We start from the raw sequence: 17364 nt of genomic DNA, 5'->3' as shown, positions 1-17364 counted from the left end.
TTTATACTGTGTTTTCCCAGGTGAGCCCAGCCATTGAGTGTAATACCCATTTAACTGGCAGCTATGTTTTGGTTTGGTTTGTTTTAAGGTTTTTCCTTTTTGCTTTGAGACCAAAACAAGCCCTACGGTTACGGCAGTGAGCGCTGCCTCTGTGTGGTACTGGTTGTAATTTTGTGCCGGCTCAATGGGCACAGATCTCCCCAGAAGCCTAGGTATACAGGTGGGATCTCTGCTGGTCCCTGCACCTCAGTAGCCTGCTGCCAGTCCCAGGGAGAGAGGAGCAGGACCGACAGGCAGGGTTTGGCCCTTTTATACCAACTTGAGGGTATGATTTTTGTCTGATTTTTGTCTGTTAGAGCTACTTTCTAGTTGGTGCTTCGGAATGGGCTTTGCTCTTCTCTGTCTCTATTGTAGAGATTCATTTTGGTTTTGATTGCATTTGGTCTGTTTATGAAAGATGAGGTTGAGAATGGCCCTTCACCACAGACTAGCTAAGAAGTCAGGAGCTGAAGGTCGGTGCCAGCTCTCCTAACTGTGAAGTGCTCCTGCTGTGCGCCATACTTTGAGGAACACTGATGGGAAGGAAGGAGGGTGGGACAGGAGGATTAAGGGTTCAGAGCCAGCCTTAGCAGCATGGTAAATCTGAGGCTAGCCTGAGCTACATATGAGATTCTGTCTCACAACAAAAACAAAAAACACACAGGAAGGAAGGAGGAAAGGAAAGGAGGGAGAAAGAGAGAAGGGCAAGGCAAACATGTCACTGTTTTCCTCAAGAACCAGCCTGTGAGTGCTGTAGTAGTGGTGGGATACAAATAATCTCAGTGCAAGTTTGGCTCCATCTGAATTCTCAAAAGTCCCCAGTCCCCGGGGTACATGTATTGCCAAGCAGGGCTGTCAGCCTCTCTGCTGCTGACATGGCTTCTATATGACTGAAGGCCCACTCATTCCTCAACTGTACAGCCAGGCTCCCGTTCCCTACCCATGTCCTAGCAAAGAAGCCAGTTCCCCATCTGATTTGCAATTGGATGATGCTGCAGGTTGAAGAGGTGGTGACCTGACGGCACAGAGTCAGTCAGGAAGGAAACAGGATGAGAGCAGTAGATAGGAATTGTCCCTCCGAGACTGACTCCCTAGCCTGCGGTCCACCAGGATGGCCGTAGTGCCTCTGCTTTATTGAATGGCACCAGCCTCTTTCCCCACGGGAACTCTACACACTGCTTCTTTGCCCTGTTTGAAATTGCTGAATGAGCTAATACAGAATGCATTGTCTGCTGAGCTGGCAGAGATTTCCAGCAAAATTTTTATCATTCTGTAGCCTGATCGTGCTTGCCTGGAATAAGGAAGAAAATGTTTGAGGCCTCTCAAGGGCATTTGATGAATCCAGCTCTAATTTAAAGGGACTAATAGATTATTGATTTAAGCATGGTGATGGTGAGCAGATCAATGGCTAAGCCATCTGTGTCCACCTTAAACACCAAAGGTGTTCAGTGAAAGGGACTCCACCTTAAATACAAAGACTGTCCCTGGAAGGGGAGCCACCTCTGTCCCCCACTGATTCTCACCTATTTGTGGAAAGTCAGCAGACAGGTAGGAAGAAGAACTCTGACAAACTCAGCCACAGTGGTTTTGTGCTACATTCCTAAAGACCAAGCAGTTTTACTGAACTTCTCTTCTTCTTCTATCTTGGTGCAATGTCCTGGTGTCCCTTCTAGAGCATGTCTTGGAACGTTTGCCTGTAGTCAACTCTGGTTCTACTGAAAATTTCATTTTATTCCCTTTGGTTTCCTGTCACTTTAAGTACGGTGGGTCACATAGAAAAAAAAATATAAAACCACAGACTACATAAATACACATTTTTTTTTTAGTACTAAGGATTCAACCCATGGTCCCATATATGTTAGGAAAATACCCTACCATTTAATTAGAACAGATTTTTTTTTTTTTTTTAATTTTGAGGCAGGATCTCATTGAGTTTCCTAGATTGGGCTTTGAACTCATTTTGTAGCCCAGGCCCAGCTTCTGCTTACCACCTTCCTCTCCTGCCTCAGCCTCCTACGTAGCTGGGAAGAAAGCCCTGCCACACAATGCCTTGCACATCTAGAGCTTCACACAGCACATGACTTAGCCTCCCATGATGCAGTCCTTCTGCCTTCAAGCAACTGGGCAGAGAATGAGGGTGTAAGAATCCTCTGTGCTGTGGTGAACAGTCCCGTGGCCATGCTGGTTGGTGAGATTCCAAATCCAGCACTCTGTTGCTTGCTTGGAGGAGATTCCCACTCCTGCAGGGGTTTCAGAAAAGCCTTCTCAGTTTATTCACTGTAATAAATGGTGCTTATTCACAGAAGGCTTTTCTCAGCCTCTAAAATGTTAAAACATTTAGGGATTTTGTACATCTACAGGTCTCTCCTTACTCTTCTGTGTTTCACACTGTGTGGGATTGGCCCACTTCCCATTCTGTTTCCTCAGTGGGAAAATAAAATGCTGGGTTCCCTTCAGGACAGGTATTGGAATGGCATATTTATAGAAACTCATCACCCACTTTTGAAATTCAGGGCATGGCTATGACAACTGAGTCCAGCCCCGACAGAACTCTATTTACTACTCTCGGAGACCAGCTGTTCACTCGAAGCTCATGCCTCATTCATGTGAAAAACAGGGTGCTCCTATTGATGTTCCTGCAGAGCTGTTGATGTAAAAACAGAAGCGCACACACACCAACCCAACCTGGAAGATGCGCTTGGGAGTAAAGGACGGGGGGGGGGGGGGGCAGCCTTCCTAGAAGTCAGTTTATCAGCATGAATTAAACACTAACAAAAGTGTTTTGAAATACCATCTCTGTTAAACTTAATAGTTAAATTCTGAGAATTTATCCTAAAGAAATGGATGGAAATACACTGAAATGATCTGTGGAGATCCTCATAAAGATTCCTGTGAGATGCTTTGGAGGAAAAATACTAACAAGGAACTGCAGCCATGATGTCATAAACTAAACAGTGCCCCAGTCTCAGTATAATTCCACGTTAGTAAGCAAACAAAGGCATTTAAGTGCATGGAAAAAAAAGCCTTGCAGGGAAGCCTGGAGACCACAAGGGCTATCTAACTGAAGAGACTGAGAAGAGTGTACCTAATTGCTCACTCATGCCTCAACTTTCTTACAATTTTACAAAGATGAATGTATTAAGTCCAACAGGTACCATTTCTTGTGGATGCCATGATTTCTGTCCGCTTTTGGAGAGACACAGAGGAGTTTGAGACTTCTCCATTAGGGCTTGATCTTGGCGAGTCTCAGTGGCTTCCCGAGCCAGTCACTCCCTGTCAGCTGGACACTTGGCACCTCTGGATCACAATCCCCAGAGCCAGGGCTTCTCTGTGCCAGAAGAAGTAGACGCTCAAGATTGATGTCTTCATCTCTGTCCTCAGATCTAACCTATAAAGATCATAATGGATTTATATACTAGGACTCACACTACCCCAGTGAATTCACTCGAAGATTCCTATGAATTATGAAAATACTATAATTATAGTTGATTCTGTTCCAAAGGGCTAATTACTTTTTTAAGGAAGCAAATGAGTACAAGAGTGTTTTTTGATTTCAAATTTTATCATGTAACTACTCAGAAGAGCACTTAGTGTTTGAGAAGAAGTGGGGGAGGGTAAGTTCATGAAGTAGTTCAACCAGTGTTTATTGATCAGCTGCTCTGTAGGAAGACCCAGTTCTGGCACACAGCTAGAAGTACAGCATTTAGGGTTCCTGGCCTCACAAAACTGTAAGCATAGGGGGCAATTGTAAAATATAAAGTTATAAACAAAAAAAAACTTTCTAAATTTTGGCAACAGTTAAAATTTTATAGAGAATAAGATGAAATAATATGACCCAACAACCAGGGATAAGAAGGGGCCTTTTATTAGTTTTCTTCTGTCCTTTGGTTTTGTGTTGGGGATTGACCCCATTCTGTCACACATGCTAAGCACAAGCTCTACCACTGAGCAACACTCCCACAGTGAGGACACTTTCATTACAGAAGTCACCTCTGAGAGAATGACAATCACTCTGAGAGGTGAGAGATGGGTAACAGCCAAACCTGATGGCCTTGGACTTGGTAGAAGAGGAAAATGGTTAGTCTAGTTATTTGCTTACCTGTCTGGCACAGGATCTGGCTATGTTCCTAGCTCCTGAGATCAAGCCTGGGCCTCCCCTACATGGCTGCAGTTACAGGCTCAGCTGTAGAGATGGTGTCTCACATTGCTATGCGAGCTTGTCTTGTTCAAAATAAGAATTGAAAATGATTATTTAGAACTCAGCCACTGAGCAAATCACGGGAGGTGAACCTTGCTGAGGGAATGTCATGAAAGTCCGGTCAAAGTATGGTAAAGAGTTGGAGGGCTTTCATAGGCAAATGACAGATCCAATACAAGGGTGGCAAGTGTGGGCTTGGGGAGGCTGAGGAAGGGGCTACAGCAGCCAAGCCAACTGTGCACAATGTGGTGTGCTCCCTGCCCCCTTAAGAAAGCCTGGGTTAGCTGGTGGAAACTGGAAAGAGACACAGGGCTGTGCACAGGGCTGACTTTGACTTCAGTTCTGCCTAATCCCTTCTGGTCTTAAACAAGCTCTGCCTGAGAGACTTGAGTTGAATTTCTGTTTCTCATGGGTAACTTGGTATCCATTGCCCTTATGGTGCCTGTGAACTTTGAATTAGATATATGTGAGGTTGTTTTTTCAGGAGTTGGTCAGTGTCACCACTGCTGAAGGACAATGACCTCTGTGGGCTTAGTCCCGCTAGGGTTCTTTCTTGAGCTTGGAGCACAGATGTTGGAATTGATTGGGGGAAAACCTAAAGAAACTGAAAATGTGCTTTCTCTTGTTTTCTCTCCCTCTCTTCTCTACTTTAGCCATCGAGACACAAAGTACCAGCTCTGAGGAGCTCGTCCCGAGCCCCCCATCTCCACTTCCTCCTCCTCGGGTATACAAGCCCTGCTTTGTCTGCCAGGACAAGTCATCGGGCTACCACTATGGTGTCAGTGCCTGTGAGGGGTGCAAGGTGAGTACCCCCATACCTCACTTCCTCATTTTCTCTCATGCAGTGACCTCCCCTCCTCCAGAAACAAGCAAGTTTGACAGGCACAGCATCACCTCCAGCTGGGGTTGTAGCTTGGGGGTTCACGTCACCTGCTTGCATTTTTTTAGTTTAAAGTACAGAAATGTTCTGTAAATGAGTGACTGAGGCCAAACATTACTGGGCCTTTAATACCCCCCCCCCCCCCCAACACACACACGTGCACACTTGGACAAGTTCTTTCTTGTTAAGACCCTTGTGAAGGACTCCTAAGCAGTACGGTGCTGTTTCTCTCGGGACATGCCATCTGGTGTCTCTGTAGTTCTATTTTATTTTTAAATATAACTGACAGACCACTGAAACAACTTGCAGTCGAGCCAAGGTTGAAATTGGGATTTATCTCCTGGCTGCCTCCTCAGCCCTGTGGCCTTTGAATTACGCTTTGATTTTCAGCCTGTACAGACTTGCTACTGTGGATGCATTGTAAATTCAGCAGAGCCGGATTAAAGCCTCTGCCCACAAAGCACTGGAGGCTGAACATGTGTCAGAGAGGAGATGGCTGCTTTGAATCAAGCTAGACAACTATTATCAAGTCCAAGAGGCATAACTGAGTGTAAGAGGCCATGTAATCATAAGGATGAAACCCAAAGTGACTCACAGGCAGATGTGACTTATCCATGGACATGTTTCTGAGGAACTGTGGTGTCTTGATCCAGCCCCTCCCCAGATACGGAGCTGATGTCCAACTCTCTCTATCTGGCCGTTCGGGTCTAGGGTTTTATATTTAAACTGCATGATTCGTTTATATCGTTACGGTGCTAGGCTAACTTTACAGGGCCTATGGCTTTGGGCTTACCAGCACCAGCAGTTTCTATATGTGTTGGTCAGACACTGTTGTATAGAATGTCACTGACATTTGGATTTCTTCATGTCTTTATACCACAGTCCTTTAATCAGCCCATAGTCCTGTGGGCCTCAGTGTAGCTTCCCTGGTCTTGCTCTGGAAATTGAGAACATTTGTTCTTTCATTTGTCTCTGGTCAGCTATGGATTGGCTCAGGTCTGTTTCTGGACATGTCAACATTGGTTAGGGAGACTCTATTCTGTTCCATGCTCATCCAGATTTTTTTCAAAGGCGGGGTTCCAGAAGAGAGTAGAAGGGGGCATACAAGGTGTCCAGAGTAGCATGCCAGTAGCTCAGCCTAGCTTCAGTAGGTCTGAGCAGCCTTGGTGGGAACAGCTCCAAGTAGCAATCTCGAGAAATAGATGTGTTGTGGGACCATTGGCTTGTGGTCAGTCTTACTATGTCTCTATTTCCTGGAAGTATGAGCAAAGGCCCTACTCTCTTCCCTGGTTCTCCCAGGGTGAGTGCTTAATGACATATAATCAACATCAAAACATGCTTCTTGATTTCCAAACAATTTTCAGTTATCTCAAGCTTAGGAATCTGAAGAAGGTGTGGCAGCTTCCTGTTTGCATGATGGCTGGGAAGGACAACACCAGGCTTGTCTTCCCCTGGGCAGATGCTCAACCTGCAGAGTAAGCGGTTTCACCATTTCTATAGCACAGACTGTTCTCATCAGCTCCTGCTTGGCTAATTTTCTGACCTCCTGTTTTACTTTGAGATTCTGACCTTCTTTAGGAAAAAAAAGAAAACAAAACAAAAAAATAAACCCACAGCTGCGCAAATGACTGATAAACTCACATAAGTGGTCCTGAGTCTCCGGATGGGAAATCCTTTAATCAGAATAGTGAACTGGATCAGGTCATAGAGTTCCTGGCATGTTGTGGAAGTTGAATGCTGGGGGTGGTGGGAAACTGGCTACCTTTACCCATGGATAGGTAAAAAATGTTCTCTTTATTTGAGCTGGCTTAGAAAATAGAGTAGAAACTCAAAGAAATGAAAACAAGAAGATAAATCAGTAATGTACCCAGAAAAAAGAAATATTTAAGTATAAAATACAATCTTATTGGTTATTTAAACCATCAGACAGTTACTCTCTGGAAAATAGAAAACAACATGGTTCTTCCCCAGAGAAAATCTATTAAAATTCAACATTTATGTAGATTTATAAATTTTGAACTTATAAAATAATTTGATATATTGTGTACACAATTGTAGTCTTTTTTATTTAATTATATTTTGTGATCAAAATTTACACAACTACACAGTGTCTGGGGTGATAGGATCAACATAATTGCTGTGGTTATATTATAATTTACTAATTAATTTTATCTAATAAGGTATTTATTAACCCTGTCATATAATAAGATAATTCTCATCTGTATCTTTTATAATAATACTTCATAGTATTTGTTATAACTGTGGATTAGTAAAAACAGACTATATGGTAGTGTCTTGGAAGGGTGTGGGTGAGTGCATCCAGAGGTTACTGGAGGTTGAAACTAGGGCTTCACGCATACTGGACAAGCACTCTGCCAACTGGCATCCCACTGCCCACTTCCTTTCACTTCCAGTGGCTGCTATGTTGACACAACATCACCACGGCAACAAAGCCTCTAACCACACCCTTGGGATAGCTATCCTTGGCATACAGATAGACAATATCAATAATAGAGACTGTCTCTATATTAATAGTAAGGTGATGGACTCATCACTTCTTTGAAGTTCCTCTGTTTAGAGTTTTACATGAAGTCATGTGTCTGTACCACTTTGACTACCGGCAGAGGCACTATTGGCCCCTGACTCATCTGGCTATTCTGGAGATGCAGGGCCATGATTCCAGGTGGGAGCCTCTGCTCTGAAGTAGAATTCCCAAATAGAATCCAGAACATGTAAGAGGGGATGATGGGGCTGTGGCTCAGCTTGGAAAGTGCTGTCCTAACATGTGTGACACTCTAGGTTTCACCTCTAGCACTGTCTAACCTTGGCATGGAGGAACCTGCCTGTCCTCCTAGCACCAGAGGCAGGAGGATAAAAGTTCAAAGTCAGCCTTGGCTACACAGCAAGTTCAAGGACAGCTTGAGATATAAGTAAATAAAAGTAGTGCCTGTTGTGGCTTCTGCTTGTCATGACCATGATGACCTTACCATTATTGGGAAAAAGCCCTCTATCTTGCAAGGGACTGGGTGGCACTGCTAGCCACCACAGCAGACAAATGATGATGGTCAGAATTTAATGAAGGGGTGTGGCTCACTCCTGGGGACAGTCAGTAACTGCTGCTATGTTGACACAACATCACCACAGCAACAAAGCCACTAGACACACCCCTGGGATGTCCCGTTTAGGGGACTTCCAGTTGAGGGACATGTTTTCCAGGACACAAAGAGAACAAAACATGAAAGTGTGGTTAGTCAAATGTTTAGCAATACAAAATCATAAAATAATGTTATAAATACAGTGATACTCCAGATGTACTGATGAGTTCCTAGACTTTAGCACTTGAGAAGCTGAGGCAGGAGGATCATGACCTTAAAGCCAGCTATGGAGCATGCCTAGTGATTCCCTGTGTCATATCTAGCATATATTATATACATATAGATTATGCACAATTTTGGCTTGAGTCATCATTACGTTTCCTGAGCGTCTACACTGTGGATTCTAGGATTTTTGAGAGTGTGGTGTGTCTACATACACTGTGGATTCCAGGAATCCAATCCCAGGGAGGCTACTCGAAGCTTGAGGGTCATGGGCAAACATGTACATTAGATTCCCTGCTGGTTTTGCACCTGGAGAATAATTAGACGAGTCATTATTTTTCAAGTCTCTGTGATTGAAAATCTGACAAAAGGAGATTTTAATGGAGAAAAGGTCCATCTGTCTGCCATTTACAGGTTTCACACATCTTTATGTGGTGGCAGGAGGCTGCTTGTTCACATCTCAATGGATCAGGAAGCAAAGAAAGGAGCAGCTGGTGATTGACTGACTTTCTTCTTTCTCCTTATTTCTGAATCTGGATCCGTAACACGAGGCATTATACTTTTTAGCAGGTCCTTCCCCCTTGGGTAATCCTCTCTGATAACACAATCAAGAATTGTACTTTATTAATGTCCTAGGTGTTTTTAATCTAATCAAAACTAACAGTCAAAACTTGCTATCACATAGAGATATGTAATCTTTATCACAGTATTATTGGGAATATGAACTCAATTCCCATGTATGCAGTATGTGGTGAGGTACATAGCACCTTCTAAGCACTGTACTCAATTAATTCCTGTGTACTGCATGTGGAATTATACCTAGGACATACCGAATTCCCATGCAGATAGCATATGAAGCAATACTTGGTATCTATTAAGTATCATTGCACACGTAATTTCTAGGTACATACTGTATATTGTGGAATAGTGCTTGATATATATGGTAGTGCAGTACCTACTAAGCCCAGATGCTTAGTTCCTGCTAATCTTCTCATTAGCTTGACTAGAGCTACGATACACAGTGAGGTGGCAATCTAATGCTGGCACTCCACTGATAATGCTCTTTCAGCATTTCCTCATTCTTTTATACAAAAATAACTCAGCCCATTTCCTTCCTTCATGTAAAGTCCCAGCCCAGCTCCACCTGGGTTGCTATAGACCAGGGGTGGTAAATTGCTCCTGTGGAGAGCCATATGGTAGGTATTTTAGGCTTTGAAGGTGTAAGGCCTCTGTCAGAATGACTCAGCCCTGCTCCTCTAGCCTCCCGCAGTAAGCTGTGGCAGGGAATGGGTGTAGCCCTGCACCAACAACTTTACTTATAGAAAACAAGTGATGGCCCAGGTGTGGGTAGTACACTTTAGTTCCCTGACCCCTGCCATAGTACATGTTGGCGTGATCCTTCTTACAGGCTCAATGGTTGAAGCTTCTGGCTCCAGTTGCTTGTTCTGGAGACAGTAGGCCAAACTATCTCTGCTGCATGAAGGACTGACATCTACCTGTTCAGAGCTCTAGTCACTCACCCCACAGTGCCTACATCCTCATTGCCATAGCCAGGGGAAACTCACTGAGCTCCTTCCAGTATCACCTAACAGTTGTGTTGAAAATGTCATGAGAAAACACACTACATGGTGCCCTGCGGTGTTTCTTTCTTGCTGCACAAGCTGAACACCTTGGGCCTTACTGGACAGTTATTACTGATGCAGTTCAGGGAAGGTCTTCCCTTCGATGGCCAGGCTAAGAGTCGCTATTCCAAGATGGCCTCTCTCACATGACCCAGACTCAGCCGTTCCAAGATGGCCTCTTTCACGTGATCCAGATCCTGCTGGGATTCATGCACTTTTCCTGTTGCCATGTTGCACTGCCCACTAGGTTTACCCATGTTGCTCACACAGTGGTGTATGAGTTCTAACTAGATAGGCAAATGCTTTTCTTAATTTAATTTATTTTTGGTAGTGCAAGGCAAGTACTCTACTGCAGACTGCTTCCCTGGCTTCCTAACATAGTGGTCACTAGTGTGATTTTAATTGTTCAAGTAAGCCTTAAATCCAATGGGTGAAGTGCAGGAAGGACCACCTTACACAAGGACCAGACTCCTGGTGCTGGCATGTGTCTCCATTCTGCCTCCTGTCGTCTTTAGCTTCCTGAGCATATCTCTCCCAATATGGAACTCAGCATTCATATTTAACCATACTTTTCTGACCCATTTCTGGGCCCATGGCAGGTAGCAGCAACATGGTAATCAGTCCTGTACAGCCAAGGATACAAATAGCAGGAAAGTCTACACTGTCTGGGCCTTTGTTCCAATAGCCTGTTTAGTCTGACAGAAGGTTTGTGTGCTTCACAGATGAAGAATATAAGAAGCTAAAGGATCTTGGTCAAGAGTATACAGCTGGTCTTTTCCAGAGTGTCAAACCCCACCACTGCTTTAGCTGCACCCTACACGAGAAAATAGGTAGCAGAAATATGTAATGCTTAAGACTCCCCCACCCCCCCCCCCGACTCCCTGGGCAATTATGTAGAAAACAAACACTTCTCAACAGGGTGGCATTTGAAAAAGGTAACTAGATATGGTGATACATACCTAGAATCCTTGTAGTCAGCAGGCTGAAGCAGGAGGATCACCGTGAACCCCAAGCCAGCCTGGCTCACACACAGTTCCAGGCCAGCCAGGGATACAGAGTAAGACCCTATCTCGAAAGAAAGAAAGAAAGAATGAAAGAAAGAAAGAAAGAAAGAAAGAAAAGAAAGAAGAGGAAGAGGGAAAAGAGGAAGAAGAGGAGGAAGGAGGGGAGGGAGGAAGACAGAGAAGGAGGAAGAGGGAGAAAGAGGAAGAGGGAGGAGTTCCAGAATCACATTCCCCTAGAAATAACACAGACAGATCCAGGTAGGCTTAGCACCCAGGGCTGCTCTGTCCTGTTTTCTCTATTTTGTCCTGGCTAGTGTACCAATTGACTTATCACTTGTAAGCCAGTCTCTGGGCCACTAGCAACCCACACTGGGGAAACCCTGGCCAAGGCCCAGGAAGCCTCAATGGAGTCTTTTCCACCAAGAACCCTGAAGGTTGCGCTGATGGCTCTCTATTTAAAGCAGCCTAGAAGCCTTTAGACCTCACCACCCACCCACCCACCCCCACTCCTCCATGCTTTTCTCATTTGCTTTCCTTTCCCTAGCCTTGTCAGAGGGGAATCTGGCTGTTTCTGGCAGAACACTCAGTCACAGAAAGTTTTGCAATCAGGAGATGGGTGTGTGTTCATGATCTGAGAGCTTCTGTTAGTTAATTAAGTGAGCTTTGTGGCATCATGCAGACATGCTCTTTTAAAACTGTCTTCTTGAGCCGGCCAGTGGTGGCACATGCCTTTAATCCCAGCACTTGGGAGGCAAAGGCAGATGGATTTCTGAGTTCGAGGCCAGCCTGGTCTACAGAGTGAGTTCCAGGACAGCCAGGGCGATACAGAGAAACTCTGTCTTGGAAAAAAACAAAAACAAAAACAAAAACAAAAACAAAAACAAAAACAAAACAAAAAAAACCCTGTCTTCTTAATTGCCACTGATGAATACTACATTCTGTCTGACACTGATAGTTGCTTCTGTGTGTAGGTTTGTTTCAGTTTGGAGCCCCAAGAATAGTAAAACATCACTAAACGTGATAGCAAACCCAGGACAGTTTGTGTGCTAAGCTGGGTCAGGAAATTCAACTTTACAAGTTCATCTAATTAGAAAACAAATTGAACATAATTATATATGGTGCTCAATGATGCATTCAGGTAAACTTTTGTAAACATTTATAAACATCCTGAGAGACTTTAGTGGCCAAAGCCCAGCTAATTTTCTTAGGAAGTTCTTCCTTCCATATCTGGGAGCTAAGCCATCATCACAAGAGATATCTTCTCCGTCATTTTCTTTAAAGACAACCTCTTAAGAACTGAAGACTAGAATAATGCACCTACAAGCACTGTGGTCTCTCAGTGTGGCAAGAGAAACTTCAGCAGAAACACTGCCTCCAAACCCAGGAGCATGAGTTACTGAGAGCCACCTCTATTCTATGGCAATAGCGACAGCAGAGCAGCCCCTCCCATCCGTGGTTGCACAAATCTTTCTAATTCTAACAAATCATCTTGGGTTGTAAAGGCAGAAGAATCTGTGTTTTCTTCACCTGTCCCCTTTTCTGACATCTGAATAAACCGGAACCTGAAGAGTGAGTTCTGAATTAACCTGCAGTTTTGCAGTTTCTTCTCATGTTGGTCAGGCAAAGAGGGATGGATTTGCTTGTACTAAAAGGGTTTACAATGTCTGAGTGGTTTAAAATTTGAGACCAGTAGTTTAAATGTCTACCTCATCTGTTATTTTAAAATAGCCAGGGCACTGCCATTGCTGTTGCTATGGTAAACAAACCAAAGGTCTTAGATGACTGGTTCAAAAAAACAAAAACACCTGCGTTTGTCACCAGTTGAGGAAGAATTCCTGACGTGAGCTATTATCCTGCCCATCTTAATCCCCCCAATGAAGTCTTACAAACCTAGTTCAGTAAGACCTGGATCCCTTTGTTTTTTTAATTACCAAAAACCAATTCTTGGTTTTTATGATTTAAAGCCTAGAGTTATCTGCCCACAAATCAGTTGCTTTCTCAGGATTTGTACAGAACATCATGTGGAAGGCACAGTGACTCTGTAGATCAAACAAACTACCCAAGAGACATAGAAAAGTGTATTGTACGCTAGAGAGATCACTCAGCAGTTAGGAAAACTTGCTGCTCTTGTAGAAGGCCAGGGTTCAATTCCTGGTGTACATATTGGGTGGCTTAAAACTGTCTGTAATTCTATCTCTAGAGCACCTGACCCCCTCTTCTGGTCTCTGTGGAGACACAAACACACACACACACACACACACACAAATAAAATTTTTTTAAGAATGTTGTTTTTCTCAGGAATGACAATATAGTTTTGAGCTTTCCTTCAGTGTGCAAAATCAGGCTAGAAATTGTTTTCTGTGTAAGTAGAATCCTTAGCCTTGTAGGGGGCTTTTAGAAGCTGAGTCTTCTAGTCATTTTCTTTCTGGCTGTTTTACTGGCTCCTCTCCATTATCTCTTTCTCCTCCCTCAAGGACTTCTATAGACAGATATAAGAGGGTCTGGCCACGGGGGAGGTGGCACTTCTTTAGTGCCCTCCCCTTCTCGTCCTGGGGTGGGGCTGAGAAGCCTCCATTCATGGCTGCCCCTGTTCCACCAGCTACAACAGAAATAATGAACCTGCCCTATATTTTCATAGACTTTGTGTGTCAGCAAACTCCCAAGAAGAATAAAATTCACTTGGTTTAGCTAACGAAAAAAACAAATATGTTCCAAAGAATTTTTTCTGAGCCACGTAACAGTCTGAAGTATGTGCTCCTGGTTGGAAAACTCTCTCTTTTACACACTGACTAGAAATTCAGGCTCAGTGATGAGCTTGGCCTGAGCTGATCCACTGGCATCATAGGATTCTAACCACTGTGATGGTGGAGCGTTCCAGGGCAAGAAATCTGCCTCTTAATTATTAGGCTAGAAACACCACACATCATTGGCTAGAAATGATCACATGACCAAAGAGGAACTACAAAAGTTGATGGAAAGTGTAGTATAAACAAACATGTAGCCAGTCCAGTCTTCTTACTATGGAAAAGAATGAATGGGTACCCCAAGAGCTAATGGTTTCTAGCATGGATCTATTGGATTTTTATCTGCTTAACTTTTATAATATTAAAGAAGTAGGCAGAGCTGACCAGACCATGCCCTGTCATGACTTATCTGAATCTCTTCTGAAATGTGTACTGTGGAAACCTACTTGGATAGATTTCTGCCCTTAACCCTTTCCCTAAAACATTAATATGTCCTCAAAGTTGGTGACTCTAAACATCCCCACATGCCTAGTGTAAAGCTGTGACATTCTGTCCGGCAGGGAAAGCCTCACTCAGTGGAGTTGAAACTTGATTAGGAGTAAGATTCTAATCTCAGCCTACAGAGTGAAAATCACACATAGACAACAGGACCCCCAGAGTAGTCCCTCAGAGAATGAATGAACTCTAGTGATTTTCAGATAGCTCCCATTAGGACCCAGAAACCAGGGGGTTTTCTTCAGAACACCCTCGATGTCCCTTCAGATGACATAGTTTCTTTCTATCGTCATGTTACAGCAAGAGCCTATATCCTTGATGTCCCTTAAGAGTTATGCTAGCCCAGCATAATGATCACATAATGGAAAGCATACACTCCTCTAGGTGTCTTTTTGTCAATGAGTGCCTCCTGTCAAAATCATTTCCTTGGGGTTGGAGTATGTCCTGGGCTTCCTGTGAACTATGTCATTTGGCTGCCATGGCTTTCGTTTAGTATTTTTCCACCCCAGGAAGAAGACTGGATATGCTGCATGGATTAGCAACTGTGTAATGGGGAAGCATTTATTCTGTGAGCTCTAGAACTTGCCCCTGGAGCAAGCCTGGAGAGGGGCTTATTGATGTGAGTGCTTCTCCTGTAGACAATGCTAGCACTGTCAAAGGCAAAGAAGAAAGCCGGGGCCTGGTAGGCCTGCCCTATCAGACCCTTGTTCACATTGAAGAGATTCCATTCCTCTGCTAGCAGCATCCTGCCCAGGCTTCTACACCACGTTTGTGGCCAGCACTGTCGCCTGAGGCATTTTTTGTTTGGGTTGGTTTTGTTTTATTTGAAAAGCAGCCTGCACTGATATACAAGGTACAAAGGGTTTGTGTGAAGCTTGTCATCACCCTTGTCAATAGAGGCAACATCTCAACCTGTGCTCTCAGGCCCCCAAAGCAGTCCATCTATTATGGCAAGGTTTCTTACAATGCTTCACTCAAGATATAAATTGGTGAGTCCAAAGAGCAAATGGTCAGGCATGGTGGTCCCTTTAATCCCAGCACTGGAGAGGCAGACATAGGGGAGTCTCTGAGTTCCAAGACAATCTGATCTACAGAGTGAGTTTCAAAGCCAGAGCTGCTACACAGTGAAACACTGTCTTGGGGGGAAAAAAGTAAATGTTCCAATAAATAGAAACAAAATCTTCAGTCACCCTCTTAGCTCTGCTTAGTCTTTGTTTGTTTGTTTGTTTGTACTGGAGAAAGTGCACTTCTCAGGGTCATGCCATTCAAGAGCCTTGCTAGAGGTCAGCACTGGGAAAAATCTTAGGTTCAGAAGGGATTTTCTTTCTTTCTTTTTTTTTTTATTGGATATTGTATTTACATTTCAGATTTTATCCCCTAACAACCCTTCCCCCCCCACCATCCCCCCTCCCCATGCTTCTATGAGGATGTTCCCCCACCTACTCCTCCACCCCCACCTCCCCATCCTCAAATCCCCCCCCCCCACTTGGTGTTCATCCTTCATGGGACCAAGGATCTCCTCTCCCACCTATGCCAGACAAAGCCATCCTCCCCAGAAGGGATTTTCATGGTGGAAAAAAATGTAGAGAAATTACAATGACTAGATGATGGTGATTCTTCTCCATGTATTCAGACCTGTTAACAACAGCTTTCTAAGCTCACATTGCCACAGTCCCATTCACACAGACCTGGAAAGTCCCTCAGACCATGGAAACTGCCACTGTTGCCCAAACCCAGTAGGCTGCTCTATGCCCCAGGAGGGGTGAGTGCTGCAGTTTGGATCTCTCCGTGTATCTTGTCTACAAGAGTCATGGATGATCTGTCTGGAAACCTTGGGAGTGTGGGTGCATTTCATGCCAAGGAATGCTTTGAGGTCTACAATGTCTCAGAAACACAACCAGTTTCAGCACAGCAGCAGTTGAGGAAAGTCCTGGTCTTTGACATTTACACATTCCACAAGCATGTCCTGACACTCAAATGCTCCCTCAACTGGTCCCAACTCTGTTAGCCAGTTTGTTGGGTCACACAGTCTGCACAAGATTCATCAATGATGTAACACACAGAATATGATTGGCTTAAAATATACATTTCTCTCCTTATATCCACATGTAAGATATTTGGTCTTGGAGAGTCCTCAGAACCTCAGGAATCTGGTGATTTTAGAAACATGAGAAATGTTTGGGTGTTGTTGTTTTGATTTTGTTTTTGTCTTTGCATATCTGGGGAAGTCCTTCCTTCCTCGTGTCTTTTCTGTTGTAATCTTTAACCATAGACCTGATTCTCCACTACTTGGAGTATCGGAAACAGGAGGTTTACTGTGGGGGTAATGTCAGAGACCTTCAAAGAGCTGATTCTCTGCTAAGTGCATGTCACAGACAAATGACTATGAAAAACACTGGGAATTCATTATGGTTAAGTATCCTAGTGTACTTAACACTTTGGTAACTTACTGAATAATAAAGCTGAGCTTCTACTTAGAATAAATAAAAAAAACTTCCATAAAAATGAAAAATGACTTAACTGGAATTTTGGAGCTTCTTATCTTTGTTACTGTTGTTTCCTTCCCATCAAGCCACCAGGGAATCAGTCATATAGGTGCGGCTATCTTGACTCTGAGCCCTGACAAAGACAATCTTCTCTTTCCTTCAGAAGGCTCTGCCCCATGCAATAAGATCTAAAGCAGCTTAGCGTCTTCCTGCAACATCCTGTGCACTGGCACAGGCTCCTCCCCTCCAGGAGGAACTATGCCTTTGATTGGTTAAATGGTGAGGTTGTGACATGCCCTACTGCTGAGAGTGAGCTTGTGATTGGTTGAACTTGTTACATAATGCTGGAAGTGAGCCTGTGATTGGTTATTGTCGTAGTCACAGCTTTCTTCCATTACAATCAGGGTTCTCACTCTCCTATTGTATCAAGATAAGAGTTAAGCTACAAAAACAAGGAAATGCAAAATCACAGGGTCCAAAGCAGCCATTATTTGCCATCACCTATGCCCCATTGCATCTTAGATAGACATGAGCCTCCTTCATGTTACCGTCCCCCAAAGACCAGTCCTGGCATTGTGA

At 43.9% G+C, this 17364-nt stretch overlaps 1 protein-coding gene across 2 annotated transcripts in view; it reads left to right on the top strand.

Annotated features, from left to right (window-relative positions):
- The window catches only part of Rarb (retinoic acid receptor beta), a 337428-nt gene that overhangs the window by 224971 nt on the left and 95093 nt on the right, over window positions 1–17364 (top strand). For both annotated transcript variants that reach the window (XM_034498164.2, XM_076931593.1), the window contains exon 2: window positions 4891–5039. In XM_034498164.2, coding sequence (XP_034354055.1) covers window positions 4891–5039 — 149 coding nt within the window. The remainder of the gene's footprint in view (window positions 1–4890; window positions 5040–17364) is intronic.

The sequence above is a fragment of the Arvicanthis niloticus genome, chromosome 3, assembly GCF_011762505.2.
Source record: "Arvicanthis niloticus isolate mArvNil1 chromosome 3, mArvNil1.pat.X, whole genome shotgun sequence".
Taxonomy (NCBI): domain Eukaryota; kingdom Metazoa; phylum Chordata; class Mammalia; order Rodentia; family Muridae; genus Arvicanthis; species Arvicanthis niloticus.
Note: the sequence above shows the minus strand (reverse complement) of the source record. Positions and strands in the feature narration are given on the sequence as shown.